Raw genomic sequence first — 17,822 nt, forward strand, 5'->3', positions numbered from 1 at the left:
TTCCAGATGAAGATACTGAGACTCACTGATTAAGAAACTTGCTCAAAGTAACTAAAATGTAGATCTGAACCCAGTATAACTTTTCTTTTTTAAAGATTTTATTTGTTTATTTGACAGAGATCCCAAGTAGGCAGAGAGGCAGGCAGAGAGAGAGAGGGAGGCAGGCTGTCCCTGCTGAGCAGAGAGCCCGATGCGGGCCTCGATCCCAGGACACTGGGATCGTGACCTGAGCCGAAGGCAGAGGCTTTAACCACTGAGCTACCCAGGCACCCCATGAACCCAGCATAACTTAAAACTTAACTATTTCTCACATTCTCCCTACCTTTGAGCTATCAACCTACTACTCCGTGCTGCCATCATCCCTTGCCTGGATTGCCTTGTGACCTGTTTCTCCATACAGTTCATCTGCTGCCTGGCTGCCAGTCCCTTGGAACATGTCATATCTAGTCACTTGTCTGCTCAAAACCCTCTGCTATCTTCCCAAAACAACTGGAATAAAATGCAAACTCCTAACATGGTTTAACTTAATCTGGCCCCTGTTCTCTCTTTCCCAACTTTTCTTCCAGTCGCTGTCATGTTTGCTGTTCATCAGATATGTTAAATGTGCTCCCATCTTTTTGTAATGTTCTTTACCTTGGATTGCTCTTTCCTCAGATTTTATTTTCCCCCTCAGATTTTTACTTAATTTTCTACCTTAGGTCTCAGTTCAGACTTACCTTTTTAGGGAGACTCTTCCAATTAAAATACAGCCTCTTCCTCATTTATTCCCTTTCCTTGCTTTTATTTTTCTTAGCCTTTAATACCTCTTGAAATCATATATATATATATATATATATATTTTTTTTTTTTAAAGATTTATTTATTTTGACAGAGAGAGAGAGAACAAGTAGGCAGAGAGGTAAGGCAGAAGCAGGCTTCCCCGCCAGGCAGAAAGCCTGATGCAGGGCTTGATCCCAGGACCCTGGGATCACCTTCTGAGCCGAAGGCAGAGGCTTTAACCCACTGAGTCACCCAGGCGCCCCTCATATATATTTTTTTTAACCTTTGTCTCTATCAATAGTGTAAACCTCGTGAATGCTTAGACCTTGTTTGTGGTAATCACTGTATCTCTAGAACTTAGAAAAATACATGGCATATGAGTTGAAGGTATATTGAATTCCCTGTCTCATGAAAAGTTTGGAGAAGTTCTATGAGTAGGTTGGAAGTCAGTTCTGTAGGCTAGGTATTATTTATTGGAACAACTCCAGGCCGATACGTAGAAGTTTAGTTGGGTGTGGATAGGAATGGAAGGGATTCAAAATAGCTGAGATTTTTGTTTATTGAAAGTATTATTTCCTTGGTCATCTTGGGGGCTGGAGGGAGCAGCAGAAATTATGTTACTCAAGAAAAATGAGGAAAATCAAAGGAAGTGGTTGACAAGGGTGGGTTTTACTCATTTTGATTTTTGGAAAAAAAACATTTGTTACAGATCTTGGGGCGCCTGGGTGGCTCAGTGGGTTAAGGCCTCTGCCTTCAGCTCAGGTCATGATCCCCGGGTCCTGGGATCAAGCCCCACGTCGGGCTTTCTGCTCGGCGGGGAGCCTGCTTCCCTTCCTCTCTCTCTGCCTGCCTCTCTGCCTATTTGTGATCTCTGTCTGTCAAATAAATAAAATAAAATCTTAAAAAAAAATTATATCTGTGGCAGAATATTTAGAAAATATAATTAAAGGAAAAGAATAAAATTAGAACCATTTTCTCACGCATTGATAAATCACTATTAGTACTATTCACATCCACAGTCATTCATATCTCTAGATATATCTATATTCAAAAAACAAGAAAATACATTACTGTTTGTTGATAATTTGAGGTAAAATTAGGACAACCAATAGGATATGCTTCCAAATGCAGTTGGAAGTATAAAATTAGGTCTTAGGATGTAGATGTGAGAGATGACTGTATAGATACAGACTGGGGAATGGATATGATCTTTGGAAGTGAAGGAAATACAGGGAAGATTAGATAGAGCCATAACTTTGGGAACATGCAGACTGTTATTAGGTGAATAGAAGAATCACTGTGGAAAGAATAGAGAAAAAAATTAAAGGTAAAAAGACCAGGCTAGTGGAGGATTCTAAAAATTGAAGGGAAGAGAATTTTTAGGAGGCAGCATCACCAGTGTTACCGCTTACCAAGAAGGCAAGATGAGAGTGAGGGAAAAAAGACTTGAATTTAGTTGTTTGAAATCCATTAGTGGATCCCATTTGGGGATGCAGCTTAGTGTTAGAGGAAGAAGTCAGTATTGTAGTTAGAGAGCGTAGATGCCAAGGGCTCTCCAGAGTGAGTTTTTGTTAGAAATATAGTTCTGTAGGGATGTTGCACAGATGATGCCTTAGATGTCTTACGCTTCGTAGCTGCACAGTACTAAGGATATGGTAGACGGGTTGAATAACTGCGTGAGTGAAATAAAGTAGACATGGCCATGTGTTCAAAGCATTTGAAAGTGCTTGAAAGATAAATGGGTAAATATTCCTTGTTTGCATATTGTTTTGTTACGGAAGATTTGGCATGTTTGGAAGGATGTACTCAGCAAAATAGGAGAGTCAAATAAAAGTTTGCAGTTATTTCCAGGAGAAGGTGGTGTGAAGAAATGGGCTCTGTTATGGTTAGGAAGTTAACCTTGGAAAGGAAATAAATCTCTTTTTCTGAGGTATGAAGAAGGAAAGAATTTAGGAAAGAATATGAGAAAACCACTGACCTTCCCACATGCCCTCCTTGGATGACTTAGTGAATGAGGGTTGGAGACTTTAAGGAGACAGAAGAATTGAATAGCTCTTGTGTGAGAGAATTATGCTAGGGATTCAAAAGAAGTTTTACCAGACAGCCATGAAGGTAAATCTAATTATTTTGAAAACGATTTTCTTAGCGCAGTTATGGAGCTTAACTTCAGAAACTGAATATCCAGTAATAATTTGGGCATCTTTTGGATTGCTCTTTCATTATTCAAGTCATTTTTCAGAGTGTGAAATGTTGATGTAGATGAGTTTCACTAGAAAACTCATCTCTAGGAATGCCTGGGTGGCTCAGTGAGTTAAGCGTTTGCCTTTGGCTTAGGTCATGATCCCAGGATTCTGGGATCCTTGCTCAGCAGGGAGCCTGCTTCTCCCTCTGCCTGCTGCTCGCCCAGGTTGTGCGCTCTGTCTCAGACCAATAAAATCTTTAAAGAAAAAGAAAGAAAATTCATCTCAAATGCAGACGCTGACTTACTCTTTAAGGCTGCATGTGAAGGCGTCTGGTTGGCTCGGTCAGTTAAGTGTCTGACTCTTGGGTTATCTCTGAGGGTCATGAGATCGAGCCCTGTGTCTGGCTCCCTACTCAGTGGGGAGTCTGCTTGAAATTCTCTCCTTCTCTCTCTCTCAAATAAATAAATGCATCTAAATAAGAACTGCATGTGGATTGCAAATGTTTTAATGTACAAGATTGTCTTTATTGTTGCCTATGTGGTAGAAGCTTGAAGAAATTGTGGGTCTAGTATTAAACACTGAGAAAGTTTTTTTATTGTTTAACATATTTATCATAATTTAGTCCTTATTACATAATTTTTGTAGTAGTTATTTTAAGATTTTGTATGTATGTATATATATTTTTTAAGATTTTATTTATTTGACAGAGAGAGACATAGTGGGAGAGGGAGAAGCAGTGTTCCTGATAAGCAGGGAGCCTAATGTGGGGCTTGATCCCAGGACACTGGGATCATGGCCTGAGCTGAAGGCAGAGGCTTAACCCACTGAGCCACGCAGGCGCCCCCTTAGGATTTATATGTTTGAGAAAGAGAGAGAGCACATGAGGGGTGGAAGAGCAGAGGGCAAGAGAAACTTAAGCAGGCTCCACGCTGAGCCTGGAGCCCATCACAGGGCTCAGTCTCACGACCCTGAGATCATGACCTTAGGGGAAGTCAAGAGGCAGACAGTCATTGACCGTGCCACCTAGGCACTGAGAGTTGAGAAAACTTGAGAAAGACCACTTCAGTATTTATTCAATTACTGTTTTTACAAAAATGCTGATATCGTATTTGCCAAAGATACATATATATCCTTTATTCTGTGTTTTTGTGAGAAAAAGAGAAATTATAAAAATAAACAATTCAGAGGTATTTTGCACACACTTACTAATCATTTTCGTTTTTCAGTATAGAATATTATTCTGTGTTAATGACCACCGGTCATTATAGTAAACATTAGAGCTAACTCCTAATGATTCAAATTGTCTTCATTCCTCTTTAACCATCTTTGTGCCCCTAGCCCCTTAGAAGAAGAGTTGTTGGGCTTTGTGGCTCTAAAATGCTTATATTGGGATTCTAATATAGAGGTTTGTCTTTTTTTTCCCCCAGGTCTTTGTAGGTAAAATACCAAGAGATTTATATGAGGATGAGTTGGTACCGCTTTTTGAAAAGGCTGGTCCCATTTGGGATCTACGTCTTATGATGGATCCACTGTCTGGTCAGAACAGAGGGTATGCGTTTATCACCTTCTGCGGGAAGGAGGCTGCACAGGAGGCCGTTAAGCTGGTATGTGATAAACACTGGTGGCGGATCAGACTGCCTCAATTAAAAACATTCGCAGTTAACATTGTTTCATTTTCTTTGGTTTTTGCTCTGCATGGTGGGGATGTTGATAAAGTTGATATGTGACCTTTGCTCTATTTTTTTCTGATGATAAAAGTAAAAAAGACTGAAAATACCCAAGAAGTAATGTGTTCGAGAAAGTCTCCCGTAATTCTGTTACTTATTAGATTGGGTAGTATCTAAAGTTTCATTTGAATATTTGGCTTCTGCAGTTCTCTCTTTGGATTTTAGGCAAAAAAAAGATGTGAATTGTTACCGTTAAACTTCAGGACAAGATTCTTAAAAGTGTAATGAAGGCTGGGATGGATTCTGGGGGATATAACTGGGTGACAGTGACTTTTAGGACGCAATTCAGGAAATGATCTGAGACTTTTATTTTTGTTACAACCTAATCATACAATTTATTGTCTGAGTATATGCCTGTTCTTCTCTGTATTTTGTTTTCAGACCCTCCAGTCTTCTCTTTCAGTCTTTCTCCTTTTTTACTATTTTGTAGCCCATCTTCTGTAATCTAGTAATTTTCTTTTACCCTTTGTACGTAGTAATCAATAGTACTCCTGTAGTAGTAGTAGTTGTAACAGTTCTGCAAATGAGAAATATCTTCTTACCTGTGTTGGTACACCCATCTCAGGAACTTAGAAAAAAACCATGTCATTGTTTCTGCATACTCTTTCCAGACATTTAAAAGCCTCACTTAGTCTAGTTCCAGGCCTTCGGGAATGGGTATCTCTTTCACCAGGGCTTTTTGTTCTATTAATCGCTTCTAAATTAGTTCCATTCTAGCTTGACCCAGATTTTAGTTTTTATTAAGAACTTTTCCTTCCAACTTGTTTTTATTGAGAAAATTTCAAAGCTTCATTTCCTAATTTTTGGTAACGTATAGATGATTTTTATTTTTTAATAATCATGTATCTTTTAGTAGGCTAATGGTAAGTAATGTTAAAATCGAGGAAGCTGAAGTTTATCAAAGAAACTATCTCCATAGTGATTTAAATAAAGCCTTTTTTTATTTCCTATCATTTCATATAATTTTGAAGGTATTGTGTTTGCTGTGCAGTTTAAAACTTTTCATGTTTAGATTTAGAATACTGTGTTTTCTGTAGAATATGAAATTCTGAATTTCTTCTTATTGATTATACTTAGTTAACTATTGTTTTGCTTTTGGCTTATCTGTATCTAATTTTATCTCCATGGATCCTGAATGATCAGTCTTGGGTACTTTTTCTGAAATTCTCTGGAAAATTTTTCAGATAGATAACATTGAAATATGACGTAAGGTATTTTAAAAAATAGTGAATAACTCAGTCCTTTATATCCAGAAGAGCAGTGAAAATTAACAAAACCAAACTAAGATGAGAGACTGTAACAAGTTTTAAAATACACATTTTTATAATGGTAAGCATGAGGGAACTCGGTGAGTTTGTGAAGCAGGAAGTGTTTGACCTTACATTGTTGAATTTTTTAGAGTGAGACAATTGTCCTGAGTTTGGGATGGTTGTGGGGTATCTGGTTCTTTTCTTCCTTGCAGTGTGACAGCTATGAAATTCGCCCCGGTAAACACCTTGGAGTGTGCATTTCTGTGGCAAACAACAGGCTTTTTGTTGGATCAATTCCGAAGAATAAGACTAAGGAAAACATTCTGGAAGAATTCAGTAAAGTCACAGGTAAAACAAAAATGTATTTAGTAGAAGTTAGTTTTGGGAAATCTGTGGTGCTATTTATAAGTACCAAGAAAGAGAAGTGTATATTAATCCAAAAATGCAAATCTTCAGTGTCTAAATTGTCTCCTTTCTGCCTTACAGTGGTTTGGTCTAAGCATGTTCCCTTATAGCCTTCATTTCTTGGAATGTCCCCTTACTTCTGTGCCTTCATTGCTCCTTAGCTTTTGCCAGAGTCTTTGCCTGGTAGCCCTTCAGTGAAGGCTTCCCGGCATTCAGCTTGCTTTAGGGCCAAGAGGCTGGGAGTTTTTTCTCCTCCTCCTCCCTGTTGCCTTGTCTAGATCAGATTTTTCAAAATTTCCTATTCTAAATCCATAGACTTGAGAAGTACATGTTACATCACAGGTCTGTATACATTTGTAACTGAAACAAAGTTCAACAAAACTTGTACTTTCACTTATTTTACATGATTTCGTATTATCTTTCCTGTTCCATTTCATTTGTCTTAAACATGGGTAAAGATAAACTCAGTCTAGCTATGGTTTAAGAAACACTGATTTAGACCATTACTTCCCCTCATAAAAGCCATGTTTTTTTGTCCTCCAGATAAACTGTCCTTTCTCCTCCCTTGATGCTGTCATCCGTTGCTCGATTCATTCTCGATTCAGTCTTTCGTTAATTGAAGATTACTCAGAGTCTTGCTCTTCCTCCCTAAATTGACTTATTTGTAGTACCTTTAACATGTACACGGATGACCGTCCAGGCCCCTAGCCTCCTAGTTTCATGACTGCCTCATTTCCAGTTCTCTATTTCCGTTCCCCCCACATCCTGATCATGTTCTGGATCTTGCTGCTAGAAATTCTGCCCACTCCAAAATCTTGATTTTCTAGCATTCTACTTTGTAACCACTACCACTCTCCATCACACTTGTGTTGGTCACATGCCTCAAATGGCGCAGTTCTTTGCCCCCATCACTTTATTACCTGTCGGCTCCTTTCTGGCTTCTTATCCATGTATTCATTCCTTCAGCAGGTGTTTGTCCAGTGCCTGTTAAAGCGGTGGCATTGTGCTATGCGCTGGGATACAGTGGTGAATAAGATCTGTTTTCTGCCCTTGTAGAGCTTACATTCTGGGAAAGGAGTAACACAAAAAACTAAAGAAATATTTACACATTGTGGTAAGCACTGAGAAGAGCAAAATAAGAGATACTTAGCTAGAGAATAGCTATTATCCCTGTATTGATGTTTATGGAAGACTTTTCTGATAACATGACATTTTGGACAAGACCTGAAGAATGAGGAGGATGTAGCAGACAAAGAACAGAGGACTGTGCATTCCGGCAGAGCAACACATGCCAAGTCTCTGAGGCAAGAAAGAACTTGGTGTATTATAGGACCTGAGAAAAGGCCAGTGTTGTTAAAATTACTGTAGAGTTAAGGGTAGAATTAGATGAAGTAGGCAGAGCTTTTGTGGACCTTATAAGAAGTTTAGATTTAATTTTTGTAGAATAAGAAGGTATTTAAAGATCTCAAGCAGGGAGTAACATCTGTTTCATGTTTACGGAATATTATCTCTACTGCCATATGGGTAATGGTTTAGAGGGGCTTAAGAGTAGAAGTTAATGAATTAGTTGAGGCTATCACAGTAGTTTGGATAGAAGATTGGACAGGGTAATAGCTGTGAAGGTGGAAAGAAGTAGGTGGGCTCTGAATTGAGTAGGGGAGTAAAGGAAAGAAAGTAAAGGAAGGAAATCAAGGAAGAGTCTTTAATTTCTGGCTTGAGAACCAGGAGATGGTCCTATTTATTAGATAGGGAAGTAGAGAAGACACATTGGGGGAGTGGTAACTATGATTTTGGACATCCTAAATTTGAAATGTCTTTAAGTCTGGATTAGAAATAAAATGTAAGCATTCTTAAGGATATAGATAGCTTCTAAAAGTACAGACTAGCTGATACTACCTAGAAACAACATATGTGGAAGGATGAGAACACAGGCAGGACTAAGACCGGAGGGACACCAATATTTAGCAATCATTTTCTTTTTTCTTTTTTCTTTTTTTTTTTAAGATTTTATTTATTTGTTTGAGAGAGAGCATGAGAGATTCAGCATGAGCTGGGGGTGAGGGGCAGAGGAAGAGAGAGAGAGAGAAGCAGACTCCCCGCCGAGCAGGGAGCTCGACGTGGGGCATGATCCCAGGACCTCGGGACCACGGCCTGAGCTGAAGGCAGATGCTTAACAGAGTCACCCAGGTGCCCCAGCAATCATTTTCATTCTTGGTAAAAGCAGTAACTTTTAAGTTAGAGCCAAGGATGATTTTTGGTCTTGATTACTTGGTTGAATGTAAATTCCTTTGAATTTATATTAATAATTTGGTTTTTAAATTCCTTGGTTTCATAAATTGTAAGGTCTTGTTATATCAAACACTCTAAAACATGGTATGTTCTATATCAGAATACAGTAACTGGACCTGTTGCTTATGGCTGTACCCTCAGGACCCTGAAAAAAATTAAAAAGGAACATAAAATACTGTTTCACAATCCATATCTAACAATGCTGATTTAATTGTCTACTGGGTAATTAGGGAATCATTTTGAGGCTTCTTCAATATTTTTTGCTCTTCGGCAAATGGATTTAGGTCTGCCTAACCGCTAGATGTGTGGTGGATGCTTTTGGCTTATATATCTGGCTGTTGGTTTAACAGAGGGTTTGGTGGACGTTATTCTCTATCATCAACCCGATGACAAAAAGAAGAATCGGGGGTTCTGCTTCCTTGAATATGAGGATCACAAGTCAGCAGCACAAGCCAGACGCCGGCTGATGAGTGGAAAAGTAAAAGTATGGGGAAATGTAGTTACAGTTGAATGGGCTGACCCTGTGGAAGAACCAGATCCAGAAGTCATGGCTAAGGTAAATGCAGTTGCTTGGGATGGGGGTGAGATGACTATTTAAATTTTGTACTCCAATAAAGCTCAACTTTTAAAAGTTATATGATAAATACAGTTTATAGCTCTTGATCTTAATTCTAGAATCTGCTTTAATACCAAACTTAACAGTCTTTCTTGGTATCTAGAAATTTCTGTTATCATCCCTTTTCCTGGAGATTAAATGTGCAAAAGGAACTGAAGTGAAATTGGTTTAAGTATGTCCATCAGCATTGAGAATTTGTTCAGTGCTAGGAGCTAGGAAGGATACAGAGTTTTAAAAAAAGAGAGGTCTTATTGGATACAGAGAGAAGTAATGTTTTTTGGAGATTATGAATTGCAGTCTTCATTGACCATAGTAAGACTTATTACATGGCCATTGATAATTTATTTAGATTTATAGCCGATTTTTCTATTTCTTTTTTTTAATTTAACGATTAAGTTCCCTTAAGACTGTTGTCTCCATGAAGAAAGGCAGAGGGTTATCGTGTTTGCTCGCGGCAGACCCTGCGGCAGGCCCTCACTTTCCTCCTAAGCCTTATACTTCGTTGCCATGATCCCTGCCTGGTAAATAATGGTGCCATGAGGCTTGACTGTTAGGCTTTCCCTTCAGGTGACTGCTGGAATTGAAGGGACTCATCAGAGTTGCATCTCTGCTGATCTTAGTGAATTTCTGAGTATTTTGGTGTGTCTCTTCCCTTCTTGGTGAGGCAGCAACTCTGTAATGACCATAAATTGGTAGTTGAATTCTCCTAGACTGGGAAGTCTTCCTCTAAAGCTTTTTATTCCAGGTTCTGAGCAAGTAATCTTCACTCTAATTAGTTTGGAGGAGAGCCCCAGTTTATACTAGTGTGAACAAGTTTTATAGGCAAAGTCATCTTTGGGTTAGAGAAGATCCACAGAGAATGAACCAGAGAGGCTCTCAGACGTGCTGCTCAGTGTCCTTTTCTTGTATTCCTTGAATGGATTTGTGTTAAGGAAAGGGACTAGGAATTTAAATAGCTCTGATTATTTTTATTTTTTACTAACTTGATTTTAATTCCATTTGTTTCTTCTAATACAATTAATTGTGACTTTGGGCAAACCTATTGAACTTGGATGTCCTCTGTTTTATTGGAGTTGGATAAATCGCTTAAGCACCCTTACAATTTGGAATTGCCTTGTAGAAACAGTAGAGTTTGTATTGCTTTTTCTGTAAAAACATGTTTAAAATAGCAGTATAGATATATTACACATTTTAAGAGGTGAATAAAATTCACAAAGAACCTGAAGTGTCGTTTGGCTGGTGATTTGCTCATCAACACTTTTCACATACCTCTTAATAACTTTTTGGATTGAAGTGCATCCTGAGCTTTATAGGGTTAGAAAACCTCAACATTTTATTCTAGGAACTATTCTTCCTAGATCATAAACAACATTCAGAATGAAAAAGAGGCCTCTGTAAACTTGAATAATACCGACTGAGTAAATTTGATTGACTAATACTGATTCCTTTATTTTCTAAAGTGGAGGGTGGGTGCTCTACCCTTCTGCTGTTAACATTATCAGTGTTCTAATTCATTAAAGATTTCTTGCCAAGTTGGGTCAGTTTTATAATCAACCGAAACCTAAGAGCCTATATTTCTTAAAGGGACTTTTTTCCTGTTGAATGTTTTAAACAAACTTTCAACAAGTAATTTTTATATCGTATGTTTTGGTTTCATCTTGAAAAAGAAAAAAAGATCTGTGTTGAGTTAAAAAAAATAATAAATAAACCAACTGAGGCCTGCATAATGTTGAGTTTGACCTCTGTGACAACACTGTGAAAATAAAGAGGGTAGAGATGGAGGTGGACAGTGTTGGAGTCCCCGCCTTGAAGTAATACCTTCCCCCAAATAATTTTTATTCATATATCCTTTATCTGACGAAAGAATTTATTCACCGGGTGTGTTAATTTTTTTCTTTGAATAGGTAATAGAATTCCTTAGTTCAAAAATCAAAATTACACAGAAAGGTATAGATTAAAGAAGTCCTACCTCAGCATGCCTGGGTGGCTCAGTCGGTTAAGCAGCTGCCTTCAACTCGGGTCATGATCCCAGGGTCCTGGGATCCAGCCCCTCATCGGGCTCCCGGCTCAGCGGAGAGCTTGCTTCTCCCTCTCCCTCTGCTTGCTGCTCTGTCTACTTGTGCTTTCTCTGTATCTCTCTGTCAAATAAATAAATAAAATCTTTAAAAAAAAAAAAAAAAGTCCAGCCTCTACCTAGCTGCATCTATTGTATTCCCTCGTTCCCAGTACACACCCAGTTTTTGTAGTCTGGTTTATTCTTGTAGTATTTCCTCAGACAGATACAGGCAAATACGAGTTTTCTTACTTTCCTGAACTTTTTACATGATGGGTACAGGTAACCTGCATTCACTGATCTATATTTGCTTTATTCAGTATCCTAGTTCATGAGCTCTAAGGTGGTATATCACTATTATGTGTACTACTAAGAAGTTATTAAATGTTGCCAATTTAATTTTGAAACAGTGCTTGCATGTCACATTAACTGTAAGTTGGATTCCCATTTCAGAGATGTAAAAAAGGGAAAAAATGTCTTACCAACAATTATGGCTACATAATGTTCCATTGTGTGGGTATACTATACTGTGTTCAGCTGGTTGGGCAGAGTTTCTATTATTGTAACAGTATTATAGTGAATGAGCTTGTATCGTGTCAGTTGATAAAAGTGCAGATACATCTGTAGGATAGATTCTCAGAGATAGAATTGTGGGCCACAGAGTACATGCTTCTGCAATTATTATAAAATACTTTTGTATTGTAAAATATTGCCATATTCCCCTGTACTGTTTTATCCTCCCACCAGCAAAATACAAGAGGCCCACTTTCCTCATCCTTGTCAAAATAGTGTGTAATATTTTTGGATTTTGCCAGTCTGGTAAATGGTGTATCTCAAAACCGTTATGATTTACTTCTCTTACTCTGCATGGATTTAAGTTTTTAGTATGTTGAAGGGCCATTTGTGTTTCTTTGTATGAACCTTGTATTCATGAATTTTGCATGTCTCTTATTCAGTTTTCCATTGAGCTTTTTCTTATTTTCTGGAGCTCTGATATTTAAAAAATAGAGGTTAACTCTTTGTGATAGAAGTCATTTGTCTTTTGGCTCCACTTCTGTCATTTTTGCCATGTGAAAGCCATTTATTTCTAGTAGTGAATTCTACCACTCCTTTATATAATAGCTTTTATTTTATTTTAAGATTGTATTTATTTATTTGACAGAGAGAGATCACAAGTAGGCACAGAGGCAGAGAAAGAGGGGGAAGCATGGTTCCCCACTGAGCAGAGAGCCCGATGCGGGCCTCGATCCCAGGACCTTGAGATCATGATCTGAGCGGAAGGCAGCCGCTTAACCCACTGAGCCACGCAGGCACCCCTATAATAGCTTCTAAATTATAAAGCCTTCCTTGGAGCAATGTTATGTAAAGGAATTACCTTTATCTTTCTTTCTTTCCTTCAGTATTTATTTATTTGACAGAGCGAGGGAGAGCACGTGGGCAAGCACAGGCAGGGGGAGTGGCAGGCAGAGGGAGAGGAAGAGTGGGGCTCAATCCCGGAACCCTTGGATCAGGGCCTGTGTGGAAGGCAGACAGTTAACCATCTGAGCCATCCAGGCACCCCACCTTTATTTTCTTTTAATATTTTTCAGACTCTCCCCATCTCCACCCCTTTTAAAATTTTTGATCTATTTGGAGTTTACCCTGGTATGTAGTCTGAGGTATGAATCCAAATTCTTTTTTTAAGATTTTATTTTTAAGTAATCCTTACACCCAGTGTGGGGCTCGAGCTCACAACCCTGAGATCAAGAGTCACATGCCCCTCTAACTGAGCCAGCCAGGCACCCCCAACTTTTAGTTTTATCCAGGTGAACACTATACTGTTTCAGTGATTTAAGCATTATAGTTTGTTATATCTGGTAGGGCTAGTCTCCAAATTTTTTTTTTCTGACTGTTCTTGTTTTTTTTTTCATATGGACTTTAGAATTAGCTTAATTACTCAGTTCTGCAGGGAGCAAAACCCCAAAACATGTTGTTTCAGTTGATACTCAGGGACCTGTTAAATTTGTGAATTAACTTAGTAATTATCTCTTGGCTCCTTGAAGGTTCTGTTCACAGTGTTAGGTACTTTATTTTTATTTATTTTTTTAGAATTTGTTTTTAAAGATTTTATTTATTTGACACAGAGAGAGAGTGAGCACAAGGCGGGGGCAGCAGAGGGAGAGGGAGAAGCAGGCTCCTTACTTAGCAGAGAGCCCGATGTGGGGCTCTATCCCAGCACCCTGGGATCATGAACTGAGCCAAAGGCAGGCACTTAACCGACTGAGCCACCCAGGTGCCCCAGTGCTAGTTACAGGGCAGGAGAAGGAACCAATAATCTATATAGATTGGTAACTGACAGAATAATTTTCTTGGCAATTTTTATACCTTCTGTGATGCACCTTTATTATTTAATGTTTTTGAGAAGGAAAGCCTGCTGTGAAGTTAGGAAGAAATACTTTAATGTAAGACTTAAGCAAAAAATTAGTAGCCAATGCCAATGTTTTATATTTGTTGTATTAGGTGAAAGTTTTATTTGTGAGAAACTTGGCTACTACAGTGACAGAAGAAATATTGGAAAAGTCATTTTCTGAATTTGGAAAACTCGAACGAGTGAAGAAGTTGAAAGATTATGCATTTGTTCATTTTGAAGACAGAGGAGCAGCTGTTAAGGTAGAAATTTGAAATTTTGCTTCTTGATATTTGAATTTTGTTGTTGAGACTTGCTAAACACATAAAATGACTTTAAAAACTGAAATAAAATTGGTTTTCAGCTTTTGCCGAACTCTGGAACTTACTTTTAATAATCTGTGAAGTGGTAGTAGTGTAACAGGTAAGCTTTCATATTTCAAAGCCTGATTATTACTAACTGGGTTTGTAACTTCAGGCAAGTTATTTTTAATCTCTATATTGTTTTTGTAAGCCTAATATTTGATAGCATGATGCCCTGGAAATATTATAAGGTGTAGGAATTAGCTGCTGTAAATGGTAAACAGGTAATGAATCGTATTATAACTGCTTTGTTTACCTTACTTTGTGGACCTGTGAAAGACCAGAGCAGGCAGTGTGTGTGACTTCTCACACAGCACGACTGACCTACTGAATTCACCAGATGTGTTCCGAGAGAGTGGTTAGTCCTTCATAGATTTGCCTTTCTTCAGTCATTGCGGAATTCTAGTAGTATTAGCTGTGTTGCTGGTTTCAGGAATTGTTAGAGATACTTCTTGAATATAATAGTCAATTTGATGATAGTAATGAAAAGTGTGAAAGCATTTTGTGTGGTGGCGAGAGGGTAAAACCTGAATACCTGTGCTGTTTTCTGCCAATAGTGGATCAGCAGTATCTTCCATGTGAATTGGTAGTTTCTTGTTCCTCTCACCTTTCCCAATTGGGGAGAGAAGACAAAACACTAACAGAAGTTTTTTTTTGGGAAGGTATGTCGAGCATCCTCAGTGACTCACTCAGGCCTGGTCCTTCTTCGGCGTGGTCTGTTGGAGTGGGGCCCCCTCTAATTTGAGCAGTTTCTGTTTCCTGCCCAGGATATTTGCTTTAAAGTGTGCCTTATAGAATCTCTGTATTAGTTAGAATTTATTGGCTTGCTTTTTGATGAAAGCTAATTAGTGAGACAGCATTGCTTATAAAATTCACAGCTTAGTGAAGAATTTAATGCTTGGTTTCTGAAATTGCCAGTGGTATGAAACACGGATAACTAATTTATACCTTCTGAGTATTGCTTCTCATTCAGTTGTTACTAAATAACTCGTCTCTAATTGAAAAGAAGTATAAAAACTGGTAAGGGGGTTTGCCAGAGAGGTCTGTGAAATTTCAAAATCTGTCAGCAACTGGGAAGCTTCTGTGGACTTAGTTGCTTTAGGTGATGTGTGTGGTCATGGGGAGCAGTTAGCAGGTAGAGGAGGACTGATGTAATCTTTGTCTAGTTGCTTGTGAATCTCTGAATGTTCTTTATGGATAGAGCGTTTTATTCTGTTTGTCCAGAGCGGAAAAGATTGTGTAGGGAAGCAGAAAGGCTGTGGCAAGGAGGTGTGACATTTTGTTACTGAGTTACTTGAACTTGGATGTATGGCAGAGGCTATTAGGTGGAACAACACAGATAAAGGACTAGAGCGTAGGATGCTTTCGATTACTGCTCTCCCGGTGAATACTCAAGGCTTTATTAGTCTGTACCTGTTCTAGGTGAAGTGTTGTGGGGGAAACCTAGGCATTTTTTGGTCGGTATCTTGTTCATTTTCACTGATAACCTCATTCAGTAACCTCATTTGTCTTTCAGATCTTTAAGATTTTTATGGAAGAGCAGTTTCAGATTTACATGTTGAATGCCATGTTTTTATTTTAAAAATTTGAGTCTTGAAAAGTTTATGTTAATTATGGCATTTCCCAGATGTGGATTTGCTTTTTTGTTACGGCTCAACCTTGAGGGGTTAGTTCTTTGGAATTAAGGAGCAGTGATAGGTGGCTCTGGAAGACCTTCCAGCTTTTTAAATATAAGAGTAGGACATCAGTTTTGTTTTCAATATAATTTACACATTAGAAGGTAAGATTGAGGGAAATAAATACTTTGTATTTTTTGCTTTGTGGCTTGATTCCTTTGCCAGTTAAAATAGTTGTGAAGTAAATTGCTTATTAATTGTATTAAATGGGAGGGTATGTCTATGTAATTATGTTTTAAAGTTCTATTTTTACAGGTAAAATAAATTTATTTTTGTAATTTTGTGTAGGCCATGGATGAAATGAATGGCAAGGAGATAGAAGGGGAAGAAATTGAAATAGTCTTAGCCAAGCCACCAGACAAGAAAAGGAAAGAGCGCCAGGCTGCTAGACAGGCTTCCAGAAGCACTGCGTGAGTCTACATTTTAGTAAATATATCTCTAAACAAAGAATGAATTGGTAATAGAGATCAACTTAATAAAAAAATTCAGGAGTAGACCTGAAGTAAGCTAATTTGTTTTTTTCTTTTCTCCCTTCCCTCCATTGCTAGGTATGAAGATTATTACTATCACCCTCCTCCTCGTATGCCACCTCCAATTAGAGGTCGGGGTCGTGGTGGGGGGAGAGGTGGATATGGCTACCCTCCAGATTACTATGGCTATGAAGATTACTATGATGATTACTATGGTTATGATTATCACGACTATCGTGGAGGCTATGAAGATCCCTACTATGGCTATGATGATGGCTATGCAGTAAGAGGAAGAGGAGGAGGAAGGGGAGGGCGAGGTGCTCCACCACCACCAAGGGGGCGGGGAGCACCACCTCCAAGAGGTAGAGCTGGCTATTCACAGAGGGGGGCACCTTTGGGACCACCAAGAGGCTCTAGGGGTGGCAGAGGGGGTCCTGCACAACAGCAGAGAGGCCGTGGTTCCCGTGGATCTCGGGGCAATCGTGGGGGCAATGTAGGAGGCAAGAGAAAGGCAGATGGGTACAACCAACCTGATTCCAAGCGCCGTCAGACCAACAACCAACAGAACTGGGGTTCCCAACCCATCGCTCAGCAGCCGCTTCAGCAAGGTGGTGACTATTCTGGTAACTATGGTTACAATAATGACAACCAGGAATTTTATCAGGATACTTATGGGCAACAGTGGAAATAGACAAGTGAGGGCTTGAAAATGATATTGGCAAGATCCGATTGGCTCTAGATCTGCATTCTTCAAAAAAAAAAAATTGGCTTAACTGTTTCATCTTTAAGTAGCAGTTTGCTGCCATTTGTATTGGGTGAAGAAATCACTATTGTATATATACTCAAGTCTTTTTATTTTTTTTCCTCTTTTCATAAATGCTCTTGGACATTATTGGGCTTGCAGAGTTCCCTTATTCTGGGGGTTACAATGCTTTTATCGTTTCAGGCTTCATTTTAGCTTCAAAAACAAGCTGAGCACACTGTTAAATCATGATTTTGCAGAACCTTTGGTTTTGGACAGTTTCATTTTTTTGGATTTGGGATAGATGACATAGGAGTATGGAGTATGCTGTAAATAAAAATCCAAGCTAGTGCTTTGTCTTAGTAGTTTTAAGAAATTAAAGCAAACAAATTTAAGTTTTCTTGTATTGAAAATAACCTATGATTGTATGTTTTGCATTCCTAGAAGTAGGTTAACTGTGTTTTTAAATTGTTATAACTTCACACCTTTTTGAAATCTGCCCTACAAAATTTGTTTGGCTTAAACGTCAAAGCCGTGACAATTTGTTCTTTGATGTGATTGTATTTCCAATTTCTTGTTCATGTAAGATTTCAATAAAACTAAAAAATCTATTCAAAACATTACCTATTTCAAATTCAATTGTGTCCTAAAACATTATTTTATTCGTAATCCTTTGCAAGGAATCTTGTTTTCAAATGATAACTGCCTATGTGAGTGATCAAATTCATGCAAATTTTCTTGTCTATTCCAATATGTATCGTGGCTATCAGACTGAGGATTAGTCTAAATTCTAGTATTTATTCCAAATCGTACTTTATTGATTGGTGTTCTCTCATAGTCTCTTCTAATTTTGAAATTTTATCCTTTATTTCAGAGGCTTTTGGACATTCTTGCAGGCATTGGA

The 17,822-nt window shown here is 38.4% G+C and overlaps 1 protein-coding gene across 5 annotated transcripts in view; it reads left to right on the forward strand.

Annotated features, from left to right (window-relative positions):
• The window catches only part of HNRNPR (heterogeneous nuclear ribonucleoprotein R), a 33,918-nt gene extending 16,382 nt beyond the window's left edge, over positions 1-17,536 (forward strand). For 3 of the 5 annotated variants that reach the window (XM_047724016.1, XM_047724014.1, XM_047724013.1), the window contains 6 exons: positions 4,370-4,546; positions 6,132-6,267; positions 8,955-9,169; positions 13,782-13,931; positions 15,995-16,116; positions 16,255-17,536. In XM_047724016.1, the coding sequence (XP_047579972.1) occupies positions 4,370-4,546; positions 6,132-6,267; positions 8,955-9,169; positions 13,782-13,931; positions 15,995-16,116; positions 16,255-16,867 (1,413 nt within the window). In that variant the 3' untranslated portion in view covers positions 16,868-17,536. The remainder of the gene's footprint in view (positions 1-4,369; positions 4,547-6,131; positions 6,268-8,954; positions 9,170-13,781; positions 13,932-15,994; positions 16,117-16,254) is intronic. The other 2 variants (XM_047724015.1, XM_047724017.1) reach the window with 1 other exon arrangement.
• The last annotated feature ends 286 nt before the right edge of the window (positions 17,537-17,822 follow it).

Source organism: Lutra lutra, chromosome 4 (genome assembly GCF_902655055.1).
Source record: "Lutra lutra chromosome 4, mLutLut1.2, whole genome shotgun sequence".
In the NCBI taxonomy this organism is placed as follows: domain Eukaryota; kingdom Metazoa; phylum Chordata; class Mammalia; order Carnivora; family Mustelidae; genus Lutra; species Lutra lutra.